This window comes from Pezoporus flaviventris, unplaced genomic scaffold (assembly GCF_033815535.1).
Source record: "Pezoporus flaviventris isolate CSIRO_AGI_PZ_B2104156 unplaced genomic scaffold, CSIRO_AGI_Pfla_v1 ptg000063l, whole genome shotgun sequence".
NCBI lineage: Eukaryota > Metazoa > Chordata > Aves > Psittaciformes > Psittacidae > Pezoporus > Pezoporus flaviventris.
This window is the reverse complement of record NW_026892611.1, coordinates 4,694,222-4,710,772: the sequence shown is the minus strand read 5'-3', so window position 1 is coordinate 4,710,772 and position 16,551 is coordinate 4,694,222. Positions and strand designations below refer to the sequence as shown.

At 54.8% G+C, this 16,551-nt stretch overlaps 3 protein-coding genes across 3 annotated transcripts in view; all 3 read right to left on the bottom strand.

The window, feature by feature from the left end:
* Nucleotides 1-1,152: 1,152 nt before the first annotated feature.
* LOC133277749 (maestro heat-like repeat family member 5) lies at nt 1,153-3,126 on the bottom strand. Its single transcript, XM_061469848.1, has 5 exons — nt 2,951-3,126; nt 2,516-2,671; nt 2,141-2,242; nt 1,658-1,760; nt 1,153-1,324 (listed from the first exon to the last, which is right to left on the bottom strand). The coding sequence occupies exons 1-5, from the start codon at nt 3,080-3,082 to the stop codon at nt 1,257-1,259; spliced, it is 561 nt and encodes a 186-aa protein (XP_061325832.1). The 5' UTR covers nt 3,083-3,126; the 3' UTR covers nt 1,153-1,256.
* A 284-nt stretch (nt 3,127-3,410) lies between these two features.
* LOC133278197 (uncharacterized) overlaps nt 3,411-16,551 on the bottom strand; it is a 36,447-nt gene continuing 23,306 nt past the window's right edge. The window contains exons 6-8 of the mRNA XM_061470726.1: nt 4,480-4,634; nt 3,963-4,113; nt 3,411-3,563 (exon numbers count right to left, since the gene is read on the bottom strand). Of these exons, the coding sequence (XP_061326710.1) occupies nt 3,411-3,563; nt 3,963-4,113; nt 4,480-4,634 (459 nt within the window). The remainder of the gene's footprint in view (nt 3,564-3,962; nt 4,114-4,479; nt 4,635-16,551) is intronic.
* On the bottom strand, nt 4,648-6,284 carry LOC133277970 (uncharacterized). Its single transcript, XM_061470327.1, has 2 exons — nt 5,812-6,284; nt 4,648-5,450 (listed from the first exon to the last, which is right to left on the bottom strand). The coding sequence occupies exons 1-2, from the start codon at nt 6,245-6,247 to the stop codon at nt 4,744-4,746; spliced, it is 1,143 nt and encodes a 380-aa protein (XP_061326311.1). The 5' UTR covers nt 6,248-6,284; the 3' UTR covers nt 4,648-4,743.

Below are 16,551 nucleotides of genomic sequence, written 5' to 3'. Positions count from 1 at the left end.
CAAGTATAGAAGAAGATCCAGGTATCCACGGCAAAACGGTTGCTAACGGCGGCCCGGCCGCAGACACGGTCTGTCCTCAGAGAACCTGTCCCACTGCTACTGCCTCGGGTGAGCACCAGGGGAGGACCAGATTGGATACTCCTTCCGCTAAAGGCGGCGCTGACCATTGTGTCCCCGCAGAGCCCCGCCACAGACCTGCCGGTACCCGCTGCCACTGGACCGGTGCCCTGGGATGATTTTCCTGCCGGTACTCTGGGACTATCAGGTGCCCAGGGGCTTGCCATGGGCCCGCCACCCAGACCCGCTCTGCAGCAAAACAGGAACCTATTCTCTCCTTCCCACTCTGCCTTGCCCAGTCGGCTCAGGGGAAAGGTTTCCTCCAGGTTGTATCAGGAGGGAAGAGTTTGCTTTGGCTGTGGGGACCTCAGAACAACTGGGTTCTGAGAGGTCCTGAGAGGAGAGGGAAGGAGGTAGCAAAGAATAGTGCCGGACTTGTGGTGAGCATTCAGCTTCTGCAGCAAAACAGTGCCTGGGATGCTGTGGGAAGCAGCTGTAAGAGCTGAAGGAGGGACAGGACGGGCTGCCTCGTATGTGAGCAGTGCTCTTGGCTGGAGCAGGGCAGCCAAAGCACCGCTGCACAGGGGGCACCCCGTGTCCAGCCTCGGGATTCTCCTCACCAAACACTCCCCAGTTTGCAACCATGGCCAGGTGGGTACGTGGAGCCAGGACGCAACCGCTGCCCAGCGGCTGCTGCGTGGCCTTCCATGCTGCTTGCGAAGGACACCATGGCCTTGGAATTGTGGTTGGAGCTTTAATCAAAAAGTCACATTTTCTTAAGCAGGGCTTAACTGCTGCCTGGCTTTTCAGAGTCAGGAGCACAACGCCTACAGGGTCCGCCTCCGTCTTTTCTGCATCCATATACAGGTCAGGATGTATATTGTCTGTTGTACCAGGGATGAGACCTGACATTCCTCTTCTCCTGTCAAAGGATGGAGTGCTGCAACAGACGGAAAAAGAGCAGAGCTGAAACCCACTGATCTGCAGAGACCCACAGGCATCTCTTTCAGACCATGCCAGCCCCAACCATCCCTTTCCCTGGTCAGGAGGCGCAGGCAGACAAATGGATCACCTGGAAGCTGCTGCTCAGGATTACAGCAAATGCCCCCAAGATGTTCCCTGGAGCAGGACAGCAGGACAGCACGCTGCCCAGGCTCTGTCCCCTGTCCCCGCCAGCCCCATCACACACAGCACTGCCCCTACTCACCCTTGAAGATCTCCTGCAGCGTGTCCTTGCTGCTGTCATTCAGGTACCGCGCAGCCAGTCCTGTGCAGAGAGCTCGGTCAGACCTGCTGCCGCCCAGCACACTCCTAGTATCGTGGCCCCGGCTCTGAAGGTTGGGCTGAACCCCTTCCCTCCCCTCAGCGGGGTGACCCCAGGGAAGGACAGGACCCGAGGGGAGGTGCCACTGAGCAAGGTGCCACTGAGCCCTGCTGCCAGGGCAGGGGTAGGAGGGGGAAGCACAGAGCCCCTGGCTGCACAGGCCCTGTACAGGGCAGCTGGGGCTCTGGCAGCCACAGGGCTGCTCCTCGCTGCCAGTGCAGCAGATGGGACTGGGGCCAGGCTGCCATAAGGGGGACTCCAGGGACTGCGGCTCACCGATGAACCTCACGGCTGCCATTCGCACGGTGACCTGAGCGTGCTGCAGATAAGGCATGCTTTGACGCACATATTCTTCAGCCCTGCTCCGGTCGTGCTCCAGCTGGAGAGAGCAAAAGGGCGCAGGGATGATACACACCCTCCCCAGTTACCTGGGACAGTCCCCCTTCCCAGCACCCCACACACCCCCCTTCATCCTCAGGACATTTGCATCTCCCAGCAAGGAGCCCTGTGGGGCTGAGGTTCAGAGACAGCTACATGCAAAGCAGGGTCTGGAGGTCCCGAGAGCCCTCTGTGCCGCTGCAAGGGCCCAGATGGGTCTCCTGCAACATCCTGAGGGTGGAGAGGTGAGCCCTTGGGAGCTCTGCCTGAGGGCAGGGAAGGAGGATGCAGCACCAGGCTGCAGGCTCTGGGCTGAAGCACTGCAGGCGAGGCACCACTGCACAGGGGGCACCCCATGTACAGCCTGGGACTTATCCTCACCAAGCGCTCCACAGTTCTCCATCTCTCCAGTGCCTGCACGTGGTGACTGAGCCATTTCCATTTGAGCACCTTTGCAGCTACACAGAAGGCTTCGTGAGAGGCCTGCAGAGGAGGACAACGATTGGGGAGATTGTGGACAGGGCTTGCGGCCCAAAGCCCTGGCCCCCAGCACCTGCAGGGACAGCTGGGTAGTCCCTGGGGACTCTGCTCTTCAGGCCTTGGTGGCCATGGGCTGCTGCTGAGCCCTGCTGGACCACATAGGGCAGGCGTGGCAAATGTCCCTGCCAGCTTCTCCTGCCCTCCCTGCTGCCCAGGCCACCCCCGCGGGCTCAGCATGCCCTTCCCCACACCACTGCTCAGGTTTGCAATCTGTACCTTGGCCACACTCTCAGTCTCATCACTCATGTGCAACACGAGTGGGACCAGGCTCCCCTGCACGTTCTTCCGCATCTGCCGCTGGTGCTTCCAATCCGCCATCTGTATTACTTCTTTGAATAGGCAGATGGAGAGCTCTCGCACCTGGCTGGACACCTGGTGAGGAGGAGGAGGACAGAAGGGCGTCAGTAGCAGCAGCTCCCTGAGCAAGGGCGTCAGCGTGGCTGAGGGGAGGGGTTTCAGGTCTCCCAGAGCCATCAGCAAGTCAGGGAGAAGCTGAGCTGGGCTGCAGAGCCCAGAAGGCATCCCCGTGAGAGCGCAGGGGCATGAGGAGGGGCACAGCCCCATGGAAGTGCTGCCACCAGGCTCTGCTAACAGGCACTTGTCCTTGCAAAGGGCCCATCAGTGAGGATCAGGCTTCCATAGCAGCCTTACATCATCAAACAGTTGCGGGAGATTCTCGGCCAGCTGCAGAGCAGTGGAGCTGTCCTTCTTCAAATGACCCATCACATTTCTGAAAATGAGCAGCATCTTCTTTCTGTTCTTACTGTGGGCTGTCTGCAGCATGTATATCAAATCTGGCAGCAGGACCAGTATTTTCTTTGCCTGTACAAAGCACAGAATTCCTTGTATGTCAAGTGGCGAAGGACCACCCAGGCCAAAATGTTCTGGCATTTAAGCACCAGACTCCTGCCTGACTGACTGGGCAGTGGCACAGGAATCCCTGCAGCAGCCTCCTGGCAGGCCATCCCCATGGTGCACTGAGGGGATCGGGGCCTGTGACTGGACGTTGAGGGCATTTGGTGCCGTGACCCCAGCTCCCGATTCCCAGCCCTGGTCAAGCCGCCGCGTTACCCACTGCCCAGCCCCAGGAGGCCAACACGGCTTCCCTTGCCTATGCCCTGCTCACCGTGTCAGGTGACTGTGACAACGTGATGAGGCCTGTGAGCGTCAGCGAGAACAGCACCACATTTTGACACCACGGGAACTTCTCCCTGTTGTACACCCCAGCGAATTCCTCTGGTGTCACATCGCTGCAGGCCAGGAGCTGAAACAAAGATGGCAGTGAGGGACCGGCCGAGCCTGCAGGGCTCCCGGCACTGTGCAGCTCCTGGGTCCCGCTGGCAGCTCAAGACAAGGGCACCGGGGACAGAGAGCCCGTGCTGGGGGACACCAGCCGCACACCACACGCTTGTCTGTGCCGGCTCTGCTGGTGTAAGCAGAGCACTGACAGGAACTTTGTGCACCCGCACCCAAGCAGCGTGGCATGGCCCTGTGTGGCTGGCACAGGGGAACCTGGCGCTGGGCTGGCCCTAACGGGCTGCATCCCTATTTCCCAGAGGAGGTGACTGTTTGGGGGCAGATGGCAGGGAAGAGGGCTGTGCCTGTGTTTCTGGAGAGGCAGGCACAGCCCTGAGTATGAGCAAGGACTGGTCTGGTTACTCACAGCCAAGAGCCGGATACAGAACTTCACTCTGCAGAATCCGTGTCTGATACGTAACTGCAGGTGCTGGAGGTTCCTTCTCAGCTCCCTCAAGACCTTCACCAAGATGAGGGGCTGGGACAGCAGCGCTTCCCACATGGCCTGAGCAACTTTGCTGAAAGAGAACACTGTCAGCAGGGCTGCCTTGGCCACCACACGGTGCCTGGGCCAGCCCTGCAGCAGCCAGGCTGTGCTGCAGCCCTGGCCCTTCCTGACCCCTCACTGGGAGTGCCCAGGTCCCAGATGGGGCAGGCAGGAGGGGGCTGAAACTGTTCCCTGTGGGGCAGGGAGGAAACTCGTGGCAGGCCTCGGGTCTGGCTTGGACAGCTTTGGCTACTGCAGGCCTGGCCAACCCAGCAGGGCAGGAGAGAGTGATGGGGTACAGGGCCCAGCTCCTCAGGGGTGTCCTGCAGTTTTCTGTGGGCCTCCACGTCCCTCTCCCCACATGGAACAAACCCACAAGGGCTGTGGGGGTCAGTACCTGTTACATGCTGGAGAGATATCTATAAGGCTCAAGATCATCTCCCTGGGCTTCTGCTGTGCCATGCTTAGAAACAGCGACTTCAGGCTGCACCGGGCTGATGCTGCGCTGATGTGCTGCAAGTTGTTATAGATGCAGCGCGTGATGATCCGCACCTGGAGAGCACACGGGTGAGGGTGGTGCTGCCACCAGACTGCAGCCATTTCCTCAGCTGCTGCTGAAACAGCTGCCCTTCCCATCCTACTCTACTGGCATGAAATGGCTTCAAGGTGCCTGAAGCACCTGGGTGAGGGGAGATGGGATGTAGGGAGGAACAGTGCCTGGAAGGACTGGAGGACAGGGCAGCCACAGGCTGCTTACCTCTGTCAGCCAGGAGGCAGGTTCTGTCATGGCCACGTTCAGGACGCTGATCAACTCTTCCTTGTCACATACGCATGAGTCTCTCATGGCCTGTATGGCCCTGAGGATGATGACTGTCTTATCAGCAGGGTGGAGGTATTCCTCAAATGCCTGCAGGAAGGAGGAAGGCGGGGAAGACGTGTTACACTGAGTGCCCTGATAGTGCTGCTCAGCTGGGCAGTGAGAGCAGCTCTGGCGAGAGGACCCACGGGAAAGCTGGCAGCAGGGGCTGCAGTCGTTGCGGAGTAGAGGATAAGAAGAGAGGTCCCTAGGTGAGAGAGGAGGGACCCTGGAGTGCAGCCCTCTGAAGTCCCTGCTCCAGAACAGCAGCAACCCTCTGACCAGGGACAGTGAGGTCATGCCAAGCCCGCTGGTTCTGGATCCCTTTGCTTGCACCAGTCTCGTTCTGATGCCCCAGACAAGAGGCCCAGCAAGGAAGAAGCTCATTACCTTTGCCATGCTAATCGTGCTGCACAGAGAAAGACAGGAGGGTTTCCCTGCTTCCCTCTTCCCTCCAGCCTGGGGATGCTCTGGATGATCATGACAATTGTCTGGTTGAGGTGACGTCATGCCTAAACATGAGGGGATCACGGAAGAGTCATTAGGACACAGCACTGATTACCATCAGTGACAGCTTTGGCTATGGGGACCATGGAACTGCTGGGTTCTGAGAGGCCCTGAGAAGAGTGGGAAGGAGAGCAGCAAAGAGCAGTGCCGGACTTGTGGTGAGCACTCGGCTTCTGCAGCAAAACAATAGCTGGGATGCTGCGGGAAGCAGCTGTGACGGGCAAAGGAGGTGAGGGAAGAGGGCAGGCTGCCCTGGACAGCCTCCAGCAAGCACAAAAAGAATCCACTACAATACTTGGGGAAACAAGCAGGACTATGAGGAGACGTCTGTGTGTGGAGGGATGAAGCCCACAGAGCTTCTCTTACATTTTTGGTGCTGGATGAATATGGAGAGGTGATGAAGAGCAACCAAAGCCTCCTGCTGGATCGCCCAGATCTTGCTAGTCCAGCAAACAATGAGACGTCCCAGCAGCTGTCCCAGCAAGCAGTCCTTGCTGATGTCATGGTGGGAAGAGCTGTGGTCGTGTCCAAGCAAGCTCCAGACCTGGGCAAGGGAGGCAGGACAGGTAGAAGGGCTGAGGGGCAGCAGCGCAACAAAAGCTCCGAACCTGAGACTGCCCCAGGGAAGGATCCTGGAGGGTCGGAGTTGTGCAGGGCCCTCCCAGAGCAGCGAGCTGGGCAGCCGGGCAGGGAGAGCTGCCAGGCCTGGCCTCCCGCCATGCTCCTTGGGCAGTGCTGACCTGCACAGGACTGGGGGCCAAGATGGCTGCTGGCAGAAAGGGCACTGGGGAGGAAAAAACATGGGAAAAAGAGAAGCCGAGACCCTTGCCCAGGGCAGAGCCGTGCTGAATGCCTCAGGCATTTGAGCCGCAGGCTGCTGCCCACGGTGGGCAGGGAATGGGAGACAGCCTGGCTGGAGGGTGCCTGCCTCCCTACCTGCACTGAGGAAGAGCTGGCCATCAAATCGGCCAGCTTTGCGATCCTTGCCACGGCCCGTTCACACACAGCTGGGTGCTTGATGTTGATGAAGGGCAGCAGCATCTGGAAGGAGAGAAAGTGCTGCTGTGCCCTGGGAGCTGGTGCCCGTGCCAGCAGCAGCAGCAGCAGCACTGCTCAAGTCCTGGCTGGACTCATGAAGTCCTTGTGGCCCTGAAGGGAGGCAGATGCCACCCCAGGGTAGAGTCTGCTTCTTTCTGTGCCCTCCCCGTGAGCACAGGCCTGTGTTCCCTCTCCGTGAAGGCTGGGCTTTTGGGCAGCACCCTCCCGGGGGGCGGTGATCCTGCAATGGGGGAATGGGCGTACGGCTCCCTGAGACGTCAGGAGCGCCGAACTTCAGAGCTGGGCTCCCTGTGCAGGACAGGCAGGTCCCAGTGGGTCTCTGCCCCGGTCAGACCTGGGCAGAAAAGCAGGAGGGACTGCGAGGCATGGGAAGAAGGGCAGCACCCGCAGCCACTGCTGCGGTGCCTGAGGAGAGGGGTCAGCGCCTGCAGAACACAAGCAGGATGGGACCTGGCGGCTGCCAGCACCCAGTGCCAGCAGACCCAGGCCCAGGCGGCAGGGCTGGCAGACACCCTCTGTCCCCAAGCCCAGCTCTGGCCCCCAGCGTGGCCCCGCTGCCAGGGCTGCTCAGCCCTGCAGCTCAGTGTCTGCCTGCGCACGCTGGTCCCTGCCCTCCCCCTGCACGGGCCCTGTGTGTCCTCACAGTGTGCCGGTGCCTGGCAACTTGCCCCCTTCCTCAGGCCGGCCGTGTGTCCCCTCACCTTGATGTTCTCCACCACCTGACACTGCACACAGAACTCCTTTAGTTCCTCTAAGCAGCCCTGGTCCCTGGGAGCTGTGCAGAGGCTGAAGACGGCCTGCAGGAATTTCACCTTCTGAGCCTCCTCCTGGGCAGCCGGGGGGCAGAGACACAAACAGGCAGCGTGAGAAGGGGGGCACGTGGCCAGCGGGACTGGAGCAGTGGGGCTGCAGTGCTGTGCAGGAGACCCGGGGGAGCAGCTCTGCCCAGCCAGCAGCCCCCAGCAGCCTGGCAGCAGAGCCAGTGGCCCCATCAGGAGACACGGGCACTGCTAGCCTGGAAACGGCTGCGGTTACCTTCTCTGAGCTCTGCAGGAAAGTCTGGATAAACCGCATGTGTGCAGCGCGTTCCTCTTCCATCCTTGCCGGACAAAAGGATAGGGGTGAGGAACGAGTAGGGTTGAAAGAAGTGTCTCGGCACTGCGGGGCTGCTGGGGCAGTGGGGAACAACGTGGGCTGCGCTCAGGGGTCTGCGCCAGTCTCTCGCTCCCGCTCTGTCCCGTCACCGTCCTGCCGGACACTGGCACGAAGGATGTGGCCTGCTGACTTTTATACAGTGCCCTGGGGTGTGACCAAGGGCACATCACAAAGGCACGTCACAAAGGGCACCGTGGTGGGTCACGGAGGGCACATCACTAAGGGCACTACAGTGGGTCACGGAGGGCGCGTCACTAAGGGCCTGTCACAAAGGGCACCACGGCAACCTGCCATTCAGAACATGAGAGGCAGGGCGATGCTGGGAGGGGAAAGAGGCCTGTTTCCCCCTGGTCATTTGCGTCCCCTTGGGGTGCCCTGAGCTCCACGTTTTGCTCATGTTAGATGGAGTCTTCTTATGGCAAGATACCCAGCACGTGTCCTAATGTTCAGAGCCAGACTAGTCAAGAGGACTCAAAAAGCCATGAGTAGAACCGTACGCGCACTGGAGACGGCATTAGATGACCGATGTTTTCTTGTCCAAGTCCTGCGTTTAAGAAGTTTAGGGGGTCAGGGATGGCGGGACGCAGAGAGGAACAGCACCTGGGCAGGCTCAAGGGCAGGGCAGCCACAGGTCGCTGAACTGGCGGGGCAATGTTCTAGTATGAATGAAGACCAGAAGGCCTCCCACCTTCCAAAGGTGCCACTAGCATGCTCAGCTCGCCCCTGAAATGCCTGTACGCCAATGCACGCAGCATGGGGAATAAACAGGAGGAGTTAGAAGTCTGTGTGCGGTCTAAAGGTTATGACCTGGTGGCAATTACAGAGACATGGTGGGACAGCTCGCATGACTGGAATGTGGTTATGGATGGCTATGTCCTTTTTAGGAAAGATAGATCAGCAAAGCGAGATGGTGGAGTTGCTCTTTATGTGAAAGAGTTCTGTCCAGGGGCAGATGAGGACCAGGTGGAAAGTCTGTGGGTGCGAATTAAGGGACAGGCTGGTACGGGGGGCACAGTTGTGGGGGTCTATTACAGACCTCCTGATCAGGACGAAGGAGTTGACGAGGCTTTCTACAGGCAATTGAAAGCAGCCTCACGACTACATGCCTTGGTCCTTATGGGGGATTTTAACTACCCCGATATTTGCTGGAAGACTTACGCAGCCAGTCGTTCACAGTCTAGGAGGTTCCTCCAGTGCATTGATGATAACTTCTTAATGCAAATGGTGGACGAACCAACTAGGAGAGGAGCGCTGCTGGATCTGGTACTCACCAACAAGGACGGTCTGGTTGAAGTAGTGACGGTCAATGGCAGCCTGGGCTGCAGTGACCATGAGATGGTGGAGTTTAGGATCTTGTGTGGGAGGAATAGAATACCTAGCAAGGCCACATTTCTGGATTTCCAAAGGGCAATCTTTGGCCTCTTCAATCAATTGCTAAGGGAAGTATGATGGCAAAGGGTACTAGGTGGTAAAGGGGCTCAAGATAGTTGGTCAGCATTCAAGAATCATTTCTTCAAAGCTCAGGATCAGAGTGTCCCAATGAGTAGGAAGTCAAGTAGGGGAGCCAGGAGACCAGCATGGTTAAACAAGGAACTGCTGGGCAAACTCGTACGGAAAAAGAGAATCTGTGGATTATGGAAGGAGGGGCTGGCTACTTGGGAGGAATATAGGACAGCTGTTAGAGGATGCAGGGAAGCAATTAGGACAGCTAAGGCCTCCTTGGAACTTAATCTGGCAAGTCGCGTCAAGGACAATAGAAAGGGCTTCTTCAAATACATAGCGAATAAAACTAACACAAGAAGCAGTATAGGCCCACTGCTGAATGAGGTGGGTGCCCTGGAGACAGAGGATATAAGGAAGGCAGAGGTGTTGAATGCCTTCTTTGCCTCTGTCTTTACTCCTGCAGACTCTCCCCGGGGGACCCAGATTCCTATAGCCCCGGAAGGAGTCAGGATAAAGGAGGAGTTTGCTTTGGTAGATGAGGATTGGGTTAGGGATCAGTTAAGTAATCTGGACATCTATAAATCGATGGGTCCGGATGGAATACACCCGCGGGTGCTGAGGGAGCTGGTGGAGGTCATTGCTGAGCCACTCTCCATCATCTTTGGTAAGTCGTGGGAAACAGGTGAGGTGCCTGAGGATTGGAGGATGGCAAATGTCACGCCGGTCTATAAGAAGGGCAAGAAGGAGGACCCGGGTAATTATAGACCGATCAGCCTTACCTCCATCCCTGGAAAGGTGAGGGAACAACTTATCCTTGACACCATCTCTAGGCATATTATCAAGGATGAGGGGGTCATTAAGAGCAGCCAACATGGCTTTATGTCCTGGGTTCAGCAGTAGCAGTCATGTTTTTTCCTTTGTGTTAACTGGTGCAGTGCTGTGTTTTGACTTCTAGTTTGAGAGCAGCGTTGGTGAAGCCGATGTTTTCGGTTGTTGCTAAGTGATGTTTACCCTGACCAAGGACTCTGTGAGGCTCATGCTCTGCCAGGGAGGAGGGGAAGCTGTGAGGAGGCAGAGACGGGGCGCCTGACCCGGGCTAGCCGGGGAGGTATTCCATACCACAGCACGTCATGCCCAGGGTGGGGGGTAACTGGGAGTTACCCGGAAGGACACGGGCTTCCGGGTGGAACTCGTTTTCTTGGCCGGTGGTATCGTATTCTCTTCCCTTGTTATTTTCCCTTATCATTGTTTTAGCTGATAGTAGCGGTGGTGATTTGTTGCTGGACTGTTCTTGTCTCAACCCGTAGGAGTTGCACTCTCTCGATCCTCCTCCCCGTTCCTCCGGGAGCGGGGAAGGGGAGACCCCCGGTGCAGGGGGGGGGGGGGGGGGGGAGACGGACACGGACCTTGATTGTTGTCAGCTCGGCACCACTCACTGGGAGTGAGTGAACAAGTTACCTGACTGGGTTTAAACCACGACAGTTCTTTTTGGCGCCCAACGTGGGGCACGAGGGGTTGAGATAAGAACAGATCTGACTGGATTGATAGTCACTCGTCACAATGCTGATTTATTGGCTCTCAAGGTTTTTCCTCTTGATCTCACAGTTTCAGTATACCATATCTTACGTCCATCCGGTATTGGCTGTATTAGTGTTTTTCAAGTGTGGGGCTTGGGCTAAGGTTTTTATCCCATTGTACTTTATGGTAATGACTTGTAATACAATAGAATCATTGATCATGAAACTGATCCGGTTTATGTTCCCAGTGTGGTCACCACCTTTATACTTTGGGAGGTATATGATGGAGGTGCTTAGCAATTACACATCTTTTTTCTCCTTCTCAGGTGCTCAACCTGTGAAGGAGACATCCTTTTACCCTCCTAGTCGTCCCCCCAGACCATTTACATTTGAGAGTTTTGAATTTTTTAAATGGCCTTTTAATGCTGTTGAGACTTGTTTACTGATGGTGATGGGAATCACCATGCTAACACGCATACAGAGTGTGTTTTGCCCACTACTGATTTCAAGAGTTAAGCAGATTCAGGTTTGGGTCTTGTCTGGGGTCAAAAGACGATGTAGGAGGACCGAGAGATTTTCCCAGAGGCTGGACAGCCATGAGTGGCAGGGTGTGTGGGATAGTATGGGCAAGTATCTAGGTCAGTGGGCCCCTCCAGTATTTTGGAATTTCACTACCGAACAACTGCAAAATCCAGAAGAATTAGTAAAACACTTAAATGAGGTGTGTGGTCATTCTGGCCATACCAGAGATGGACAAATCACGGCAACGTGCTGGGGCTTGGCCTATGCTTACAGGGCCTTGTTCAACACTATCCAGCACCTTCAAAAGGAAAAGAATATCGGCGGATTTGAGGGCAAAGCGACAGTCGCTACTCAAACTTTGGCTGCAATGAACTGCGCAGCTACCCCAGTGGCAAGTACAGCAGCTGCTCAAACTTCAACTGCAACAGACAGCGTGGTTACCCCAGCTCCAAGCACGGTAGCTACACCACCCCCAGCAACAAGTACAGTCGCTACTCAAACCACAGTGATAATCACTGCAGCCAAACCAGAGGACCAATTCGTACCAATATCAGTTGCCCCTGTACGCAAGAGAACAAGCAAAAAGGAGGCAAAAAGGGTGAAGCGAGATGAAGAACCAATGAATTCACCACCCGGTCCAGAATCTGATCAGGAGTCATCATCACATGACGAAGAAGAAGAAGAAGAGGTAACTTCTCGACCTCGAACCTCAACCGAGCTGCGGAATATGCGAAAAGATTTTACCCGTCAACCAGGGGAGCACATCATCACCTGGTTACTCCGATGCTGGGACAATGGGGCCGATGGTCACGAACTAGAAGGTACAGAAGCCAAGCAGCTGGGATCACTTGCTAGAGAAGGGGGAATTGACAAAGCAATTGCAAGAGAGAAAAAGTCCCTCAGCCTTGGAGGAGGCTCTTGGCAGCTGTGAAAGAAAGGTTTCCGTACAAGGACGATGTTACGAGTCGTTCGGCCAAGTGGACTACTATAGACAAAGGCATCCAGTCTCTGAGGGAATTGGCCATCGTAGAGATGATCTATCACATCAAGCCGAATAACGGGGATACACCTATAGATCCAGATGAAGTTGAATGTACACGACCCATGTGGCGAAAACTTACACGGAATGCACCGTCATCATATGCCCATTCATTGGCAACAGTGACCTGGAATGACATAGTACCACTAACAGTGGATGAAATGGTTCATAAACTCCGAGAGTTCGAAGACAATCTCACTCCTTCCATCATCTCAGCTGTGAAAAGACTGTCCCAGGACCTCGACAAATTGAGGGACGATGTATCTGATTTATCCAGCTCCTCACGTGTACCAACACACGTCTCAGCTATTAACAAAAGACGTCCTATTATTCAAGAGAGGAGATACAGAAGGTATACGCCATGGGGTACCCTATGGTTTTACCTGCTGGATCACGGAGAAGACATGACAAAGTGGGATGGAAAACCTACTTCAGCTTTGGAGGAACGGGTGAGTGAACTGAAGAGGGGAGCAAGGGCCAAGACTGATCGTCCCATGAGAGCTACGGCTTCAGTCTCTGGTGAGCAGTTTCCCAGATGGAGTGGAAGAGCTGATTTTACTCCAGCTCCTGTGATAACGAAGAATAATCCCTTTCAACACGACTTAAGTGTCCAATGCTGTGACGACCATTAGAGGGGCCCTGCCTCCAGCCAGGTGGAGGTAGGGGACAATCGGATTTACTGGACTGTGTGGATCAGATGGCCTGGCACATCAGTCCCACAGAAGTATAAGGCTCTAGTAGATACCAGTGCACAGTGTACCCTGATGCCATCAAGCTGTCAAGGGGTGGAACCCATCTATATTTCTGGAGTAACAGGAGGATCCCAAGAGTTGACTGTGCTGGAGGCTGAAATCAGCCTGACTGGGAGGGAGTGGCAAAAGCACCCTATTGTGACTGGTCCAGAGGCTCCATGCATCCTCGGCATAGACTACCTCAAGAGAGGGTACTTCAAAGACCCAAAAGGGTACCGGTGGGCTTTTGGTATTGCTGCTTTGGAGACTGAGGAAATTGAGCAGCTGTCCACCTTGCCTGGTCTCTCAGAAGATCCCTCTGCTGTGGGGTTGCTGAAAGTTGAAGAACAACAAGTGCCAATTGCGACCACAACAGTGCACCGGCGGCAATATCGCACCAACCGAGACTCCCTGATTCCCATCCATCAGCTGATCCGTAGACTGGAGAGTCAGGGGGTGATCAGCAGGACCCGCTCACCCTTCAATAGCCCCATATGGCCAGTGCGAAAGTCTAATGGAGAATGGAGACTAACAGTAGACTATCGTGGCCTGAATGAAGTCACACCACCATTGAGTGCTGCCGTACCGGACATGCTAGAACTTCAGTATGAACTAGAGTCAAAGGCAGCCAAGTGGTATGCCACGATTGATATTGCCAATGCATTTTTCTCCATTCCTTTGGCAGCAGAGTGCAGGCCACAGTTTGCTTTTACTTGGAGGGGTGTCCAGTTCACTTGGAACCGACTGCCCCAGGGGTGGAAACACAGCCCTACCATTTGCCATGGACTGATCCAGACTGCACTGGAACAGGGGCAAGCTCCAGAACACCTGCAATACATTGATGACATTATTGTGTGGGGTGATACAGCGGAAGAAGTCTTTGAGAAAGGGAGGAAAATAATCCAAATCCTGCTGAAAGCCGGTTTTGCCATAAAATGGAGTAAGGTCAAGGGACCTGCACAGGAGATTCAGTTTTTGGGAATAAAATGGCAAGATGGACGTAGACAGATCCCCACAGATGTGATCAACAAGATAACAGCAATGTCTCCACCAACTAATAAGAAAGAAACGCAAGCTTTCCTGGGTGCAGTGGGGTTCTGGAGAATGCACATCCCAAATTACAGTTCGATTGTAAGCCCTCTCTATCATGTGACCCGGAAGAAGAATGATTTTAAATGGGGCCCTGAGCAGCAACAAGCCTTTGAGCAAATTAAACGCGAGATAGTTCATGCAGTAGCCCTTGGACCAGTCCGGACTGGGCCAGATGTAAAAAAATGTGCTGTACACTGCAGCTGGGGAGAACGGTCCTACCTGGAGCCTCTGGCAGAAAGCTCCAGGGGAGACTCGAGGTCGACCCCTCGGCTTTTGGAGTCGGGGATACAAAGGATCTGAGGCCAGCTATACCCCAACTGAGAAAGAGATACTGGCAGCGTATGAAGGGGTTCGAGCTGCTTCGGAAGTGATTGGCACTGAAGCACAGCTCCTCCTGGCACCCCGGCTGCCCGTGCTGGGCTGGATGTTCAAAGGCAGGGTCTCCTCTACACATCATGCAACTGATGCTACATGGAGTAAATGGGCTGCACTAATTACACAACGAACTCGAATAGGAAATCCCAGTCGTCCAGGCATTCTAGAAGTCATCATGGACTGGCCAGAGGGCAAAGATTTCGGAATGTCACCAGAGGAGGAGGTGGTGCGTGCTGAAGAGGCCCCACCATATAATAAACTGTCAGAAAGTGAAAAGCAGTATGCCTTATTTACTGATGGCTCTTGCCGTATTGTGGGAAAGCATCGGAGATGGAAGGCAGCTGTATGGAGTCCTGGACGACAAGTTGCAGAAACTGCTGAAGGAGAGGGTGAATCGAGTCAATTTGCCGAGGTGAAAGCCATCCAGCTGGCCCTGGACATTGCTGAACGAGAAAAGTGGCCACTACTTTATCTCTATACTGACTCATGGGTGGTGGGAAATGCCCTGTGGGGGTGGTTGAAGCAATGGAAGCAGAACAACTGGCAACGCAGAGGTAAACCCATCTGGGCTGCTGCACTGTGGAAAGATATTGCTGTCCGGGTGCAGAACCTGGTGGTGAAGGTACGTCATGTAGATGCCCATGTACCCAAGAGTCGGGCCACTGAGGAACACCAGAACAACCAACAAGTGGATAAAGCGGCTAAGATTGAAGTGGCTCAGATGGACTTAGATTGGCAACATAAAGGTGAATTATTTCTGGCCCGGTGGGCCCATGACACTTCAGGCCATCAGGGCAGAGATGCAACATACAGATGGGCCCGTGACCAAGGGGTGGACTTAACAATGGACACTATTGCCCAGGTTATTCATGAGTGTGAAACATGTGCTGCAATTAAACAAGCCAAGCGGTTAAAGCCTCTTTGGTATGGAGGACGATGGTTGAAGTATAAATATGGGGAGGCCTGGCAGATTGACTATATCACACTGCCACCAACCCGCCAAGGCAAGCGCCATGTGCTTACCATGGTGGAAGCAACCACCGGGTGGCTGGAAACATACGCTGTGCCCCATGCCACTGCCCGGAACACTATCCTGGGCCTTGAGAAACAGATTTTGTGGCGACACGGCACCCCAGAGAGAATTGAATCAGACAATGGGACTCATTTCCGGAATAACCTTATAGATATTTGGGCCAAAGAGCATGGCATTGAGTGGGTATATCACATCCCCTACCATGCACCAGCCTCTGGGAAAATCGAACGGTACAATGGGCTGTTAAAAACTACACTGAGAGCGATGGGTGGGGGAACTTTCAAGCATTGGGATACACATTTACCAAAGGCCACCTGGTTGGTCAACACCAGAGGATCTGCCAACAGGGCTGGCCCAGCCCAGTCAGAACTTTTACATATTGTAGAGGGGGACAAAGTTCCTGTGGTGCATATGAAGAATTTGCTGGGGAAGACAGTCTGGGTTATTCCTGCTTCAGGTAAAGGCAAACCCACTCGTGGGATTGCTTTTGCTCAGGGACCTGGATATACTTGGAGGGTAATGCGGGAAGATGGGGAAGTCCGATGTATACCTCAAGGGGATTTGATTTTAGGGGAAAACAGCCAGTGAACTCAATTGTATACTGTTGCCTGCTGTGTAATGCTTTTATAGCCCATCAACTAGATGTCTCCAGGTCACCAGCGACTGGCCCTGACTTCCCTCCAGCCATCATCCCAACAGAGAATGAACTTGGAACATCATGGACCGAATGGACTCAGCAGCATTATAGGGATTGGTCCATGCACTAAGAAAATGATTTTTTTTCCTCTTGGTCTGTATGTATATGGATGTATATATGTGGGAGAGCGATGGTGTATTGAAAATGTGGGATCTGAGCACGACGTGAATGGTATGGAATAAGGGGTGGATAATGTCCTGGGTTCAGCAGTAGCAGTCATGTTTTTTCCTTTGTGTTAACTGGTGCAGTGCTGTGTTTTGACTTCTAGTTTGAGAGCAGCGTTGGTGAAGCCGATGTTTTCGGTTGTTGCTAAGTGATGTTTACCCTGACCAAGGACTCTGTGAGGCTCATGCTCTGCCAGGGAGGAGGGGAAGCTGTGAGGAGGCAGAGACGGGGCGCCTGACCCGGGCTAGCCGGGGAGGTATTCCATACCACAGCACGTC

Coding starts and splice junctions, on each gene's coding strand:
- LOC133277970 (XM_061470327.1), bottom strand. CDS start 6,247: ATGTTTTTTCCTCCCCAGTGCCCTTTCTGCCAGCAGCCATCTTGGCCC. Junction 5,451..5,811: donor ATTCATCCAGCACCAAAAAT/GTAAGAGAAGCT, acceptor CCTCATGTTTAG/GCATGACGTCACCTCAACCA.
- LOC133277749 (XM_061469848.1), bottom strand. CDS start 3,082: ATGCTGCAGACAGCCCACAGTAAGAACAGAAAGAAGATGCTGCTCATT. Junction 1,761..2,140: donor GGAGAACTGTGGAGCGCTTG/GTGAGGATAAGT, acceptor TGCTCTCTCCAG/CTGGAGCACGACCGGAGCAG. Junction 1,325..1,657: donor GGCAGCCGTGAGGTTCATCG/GTGAGCCGCAGT, acceptor CTCTCTGCACAG/GACTGGCTGCGCGGTACCTG.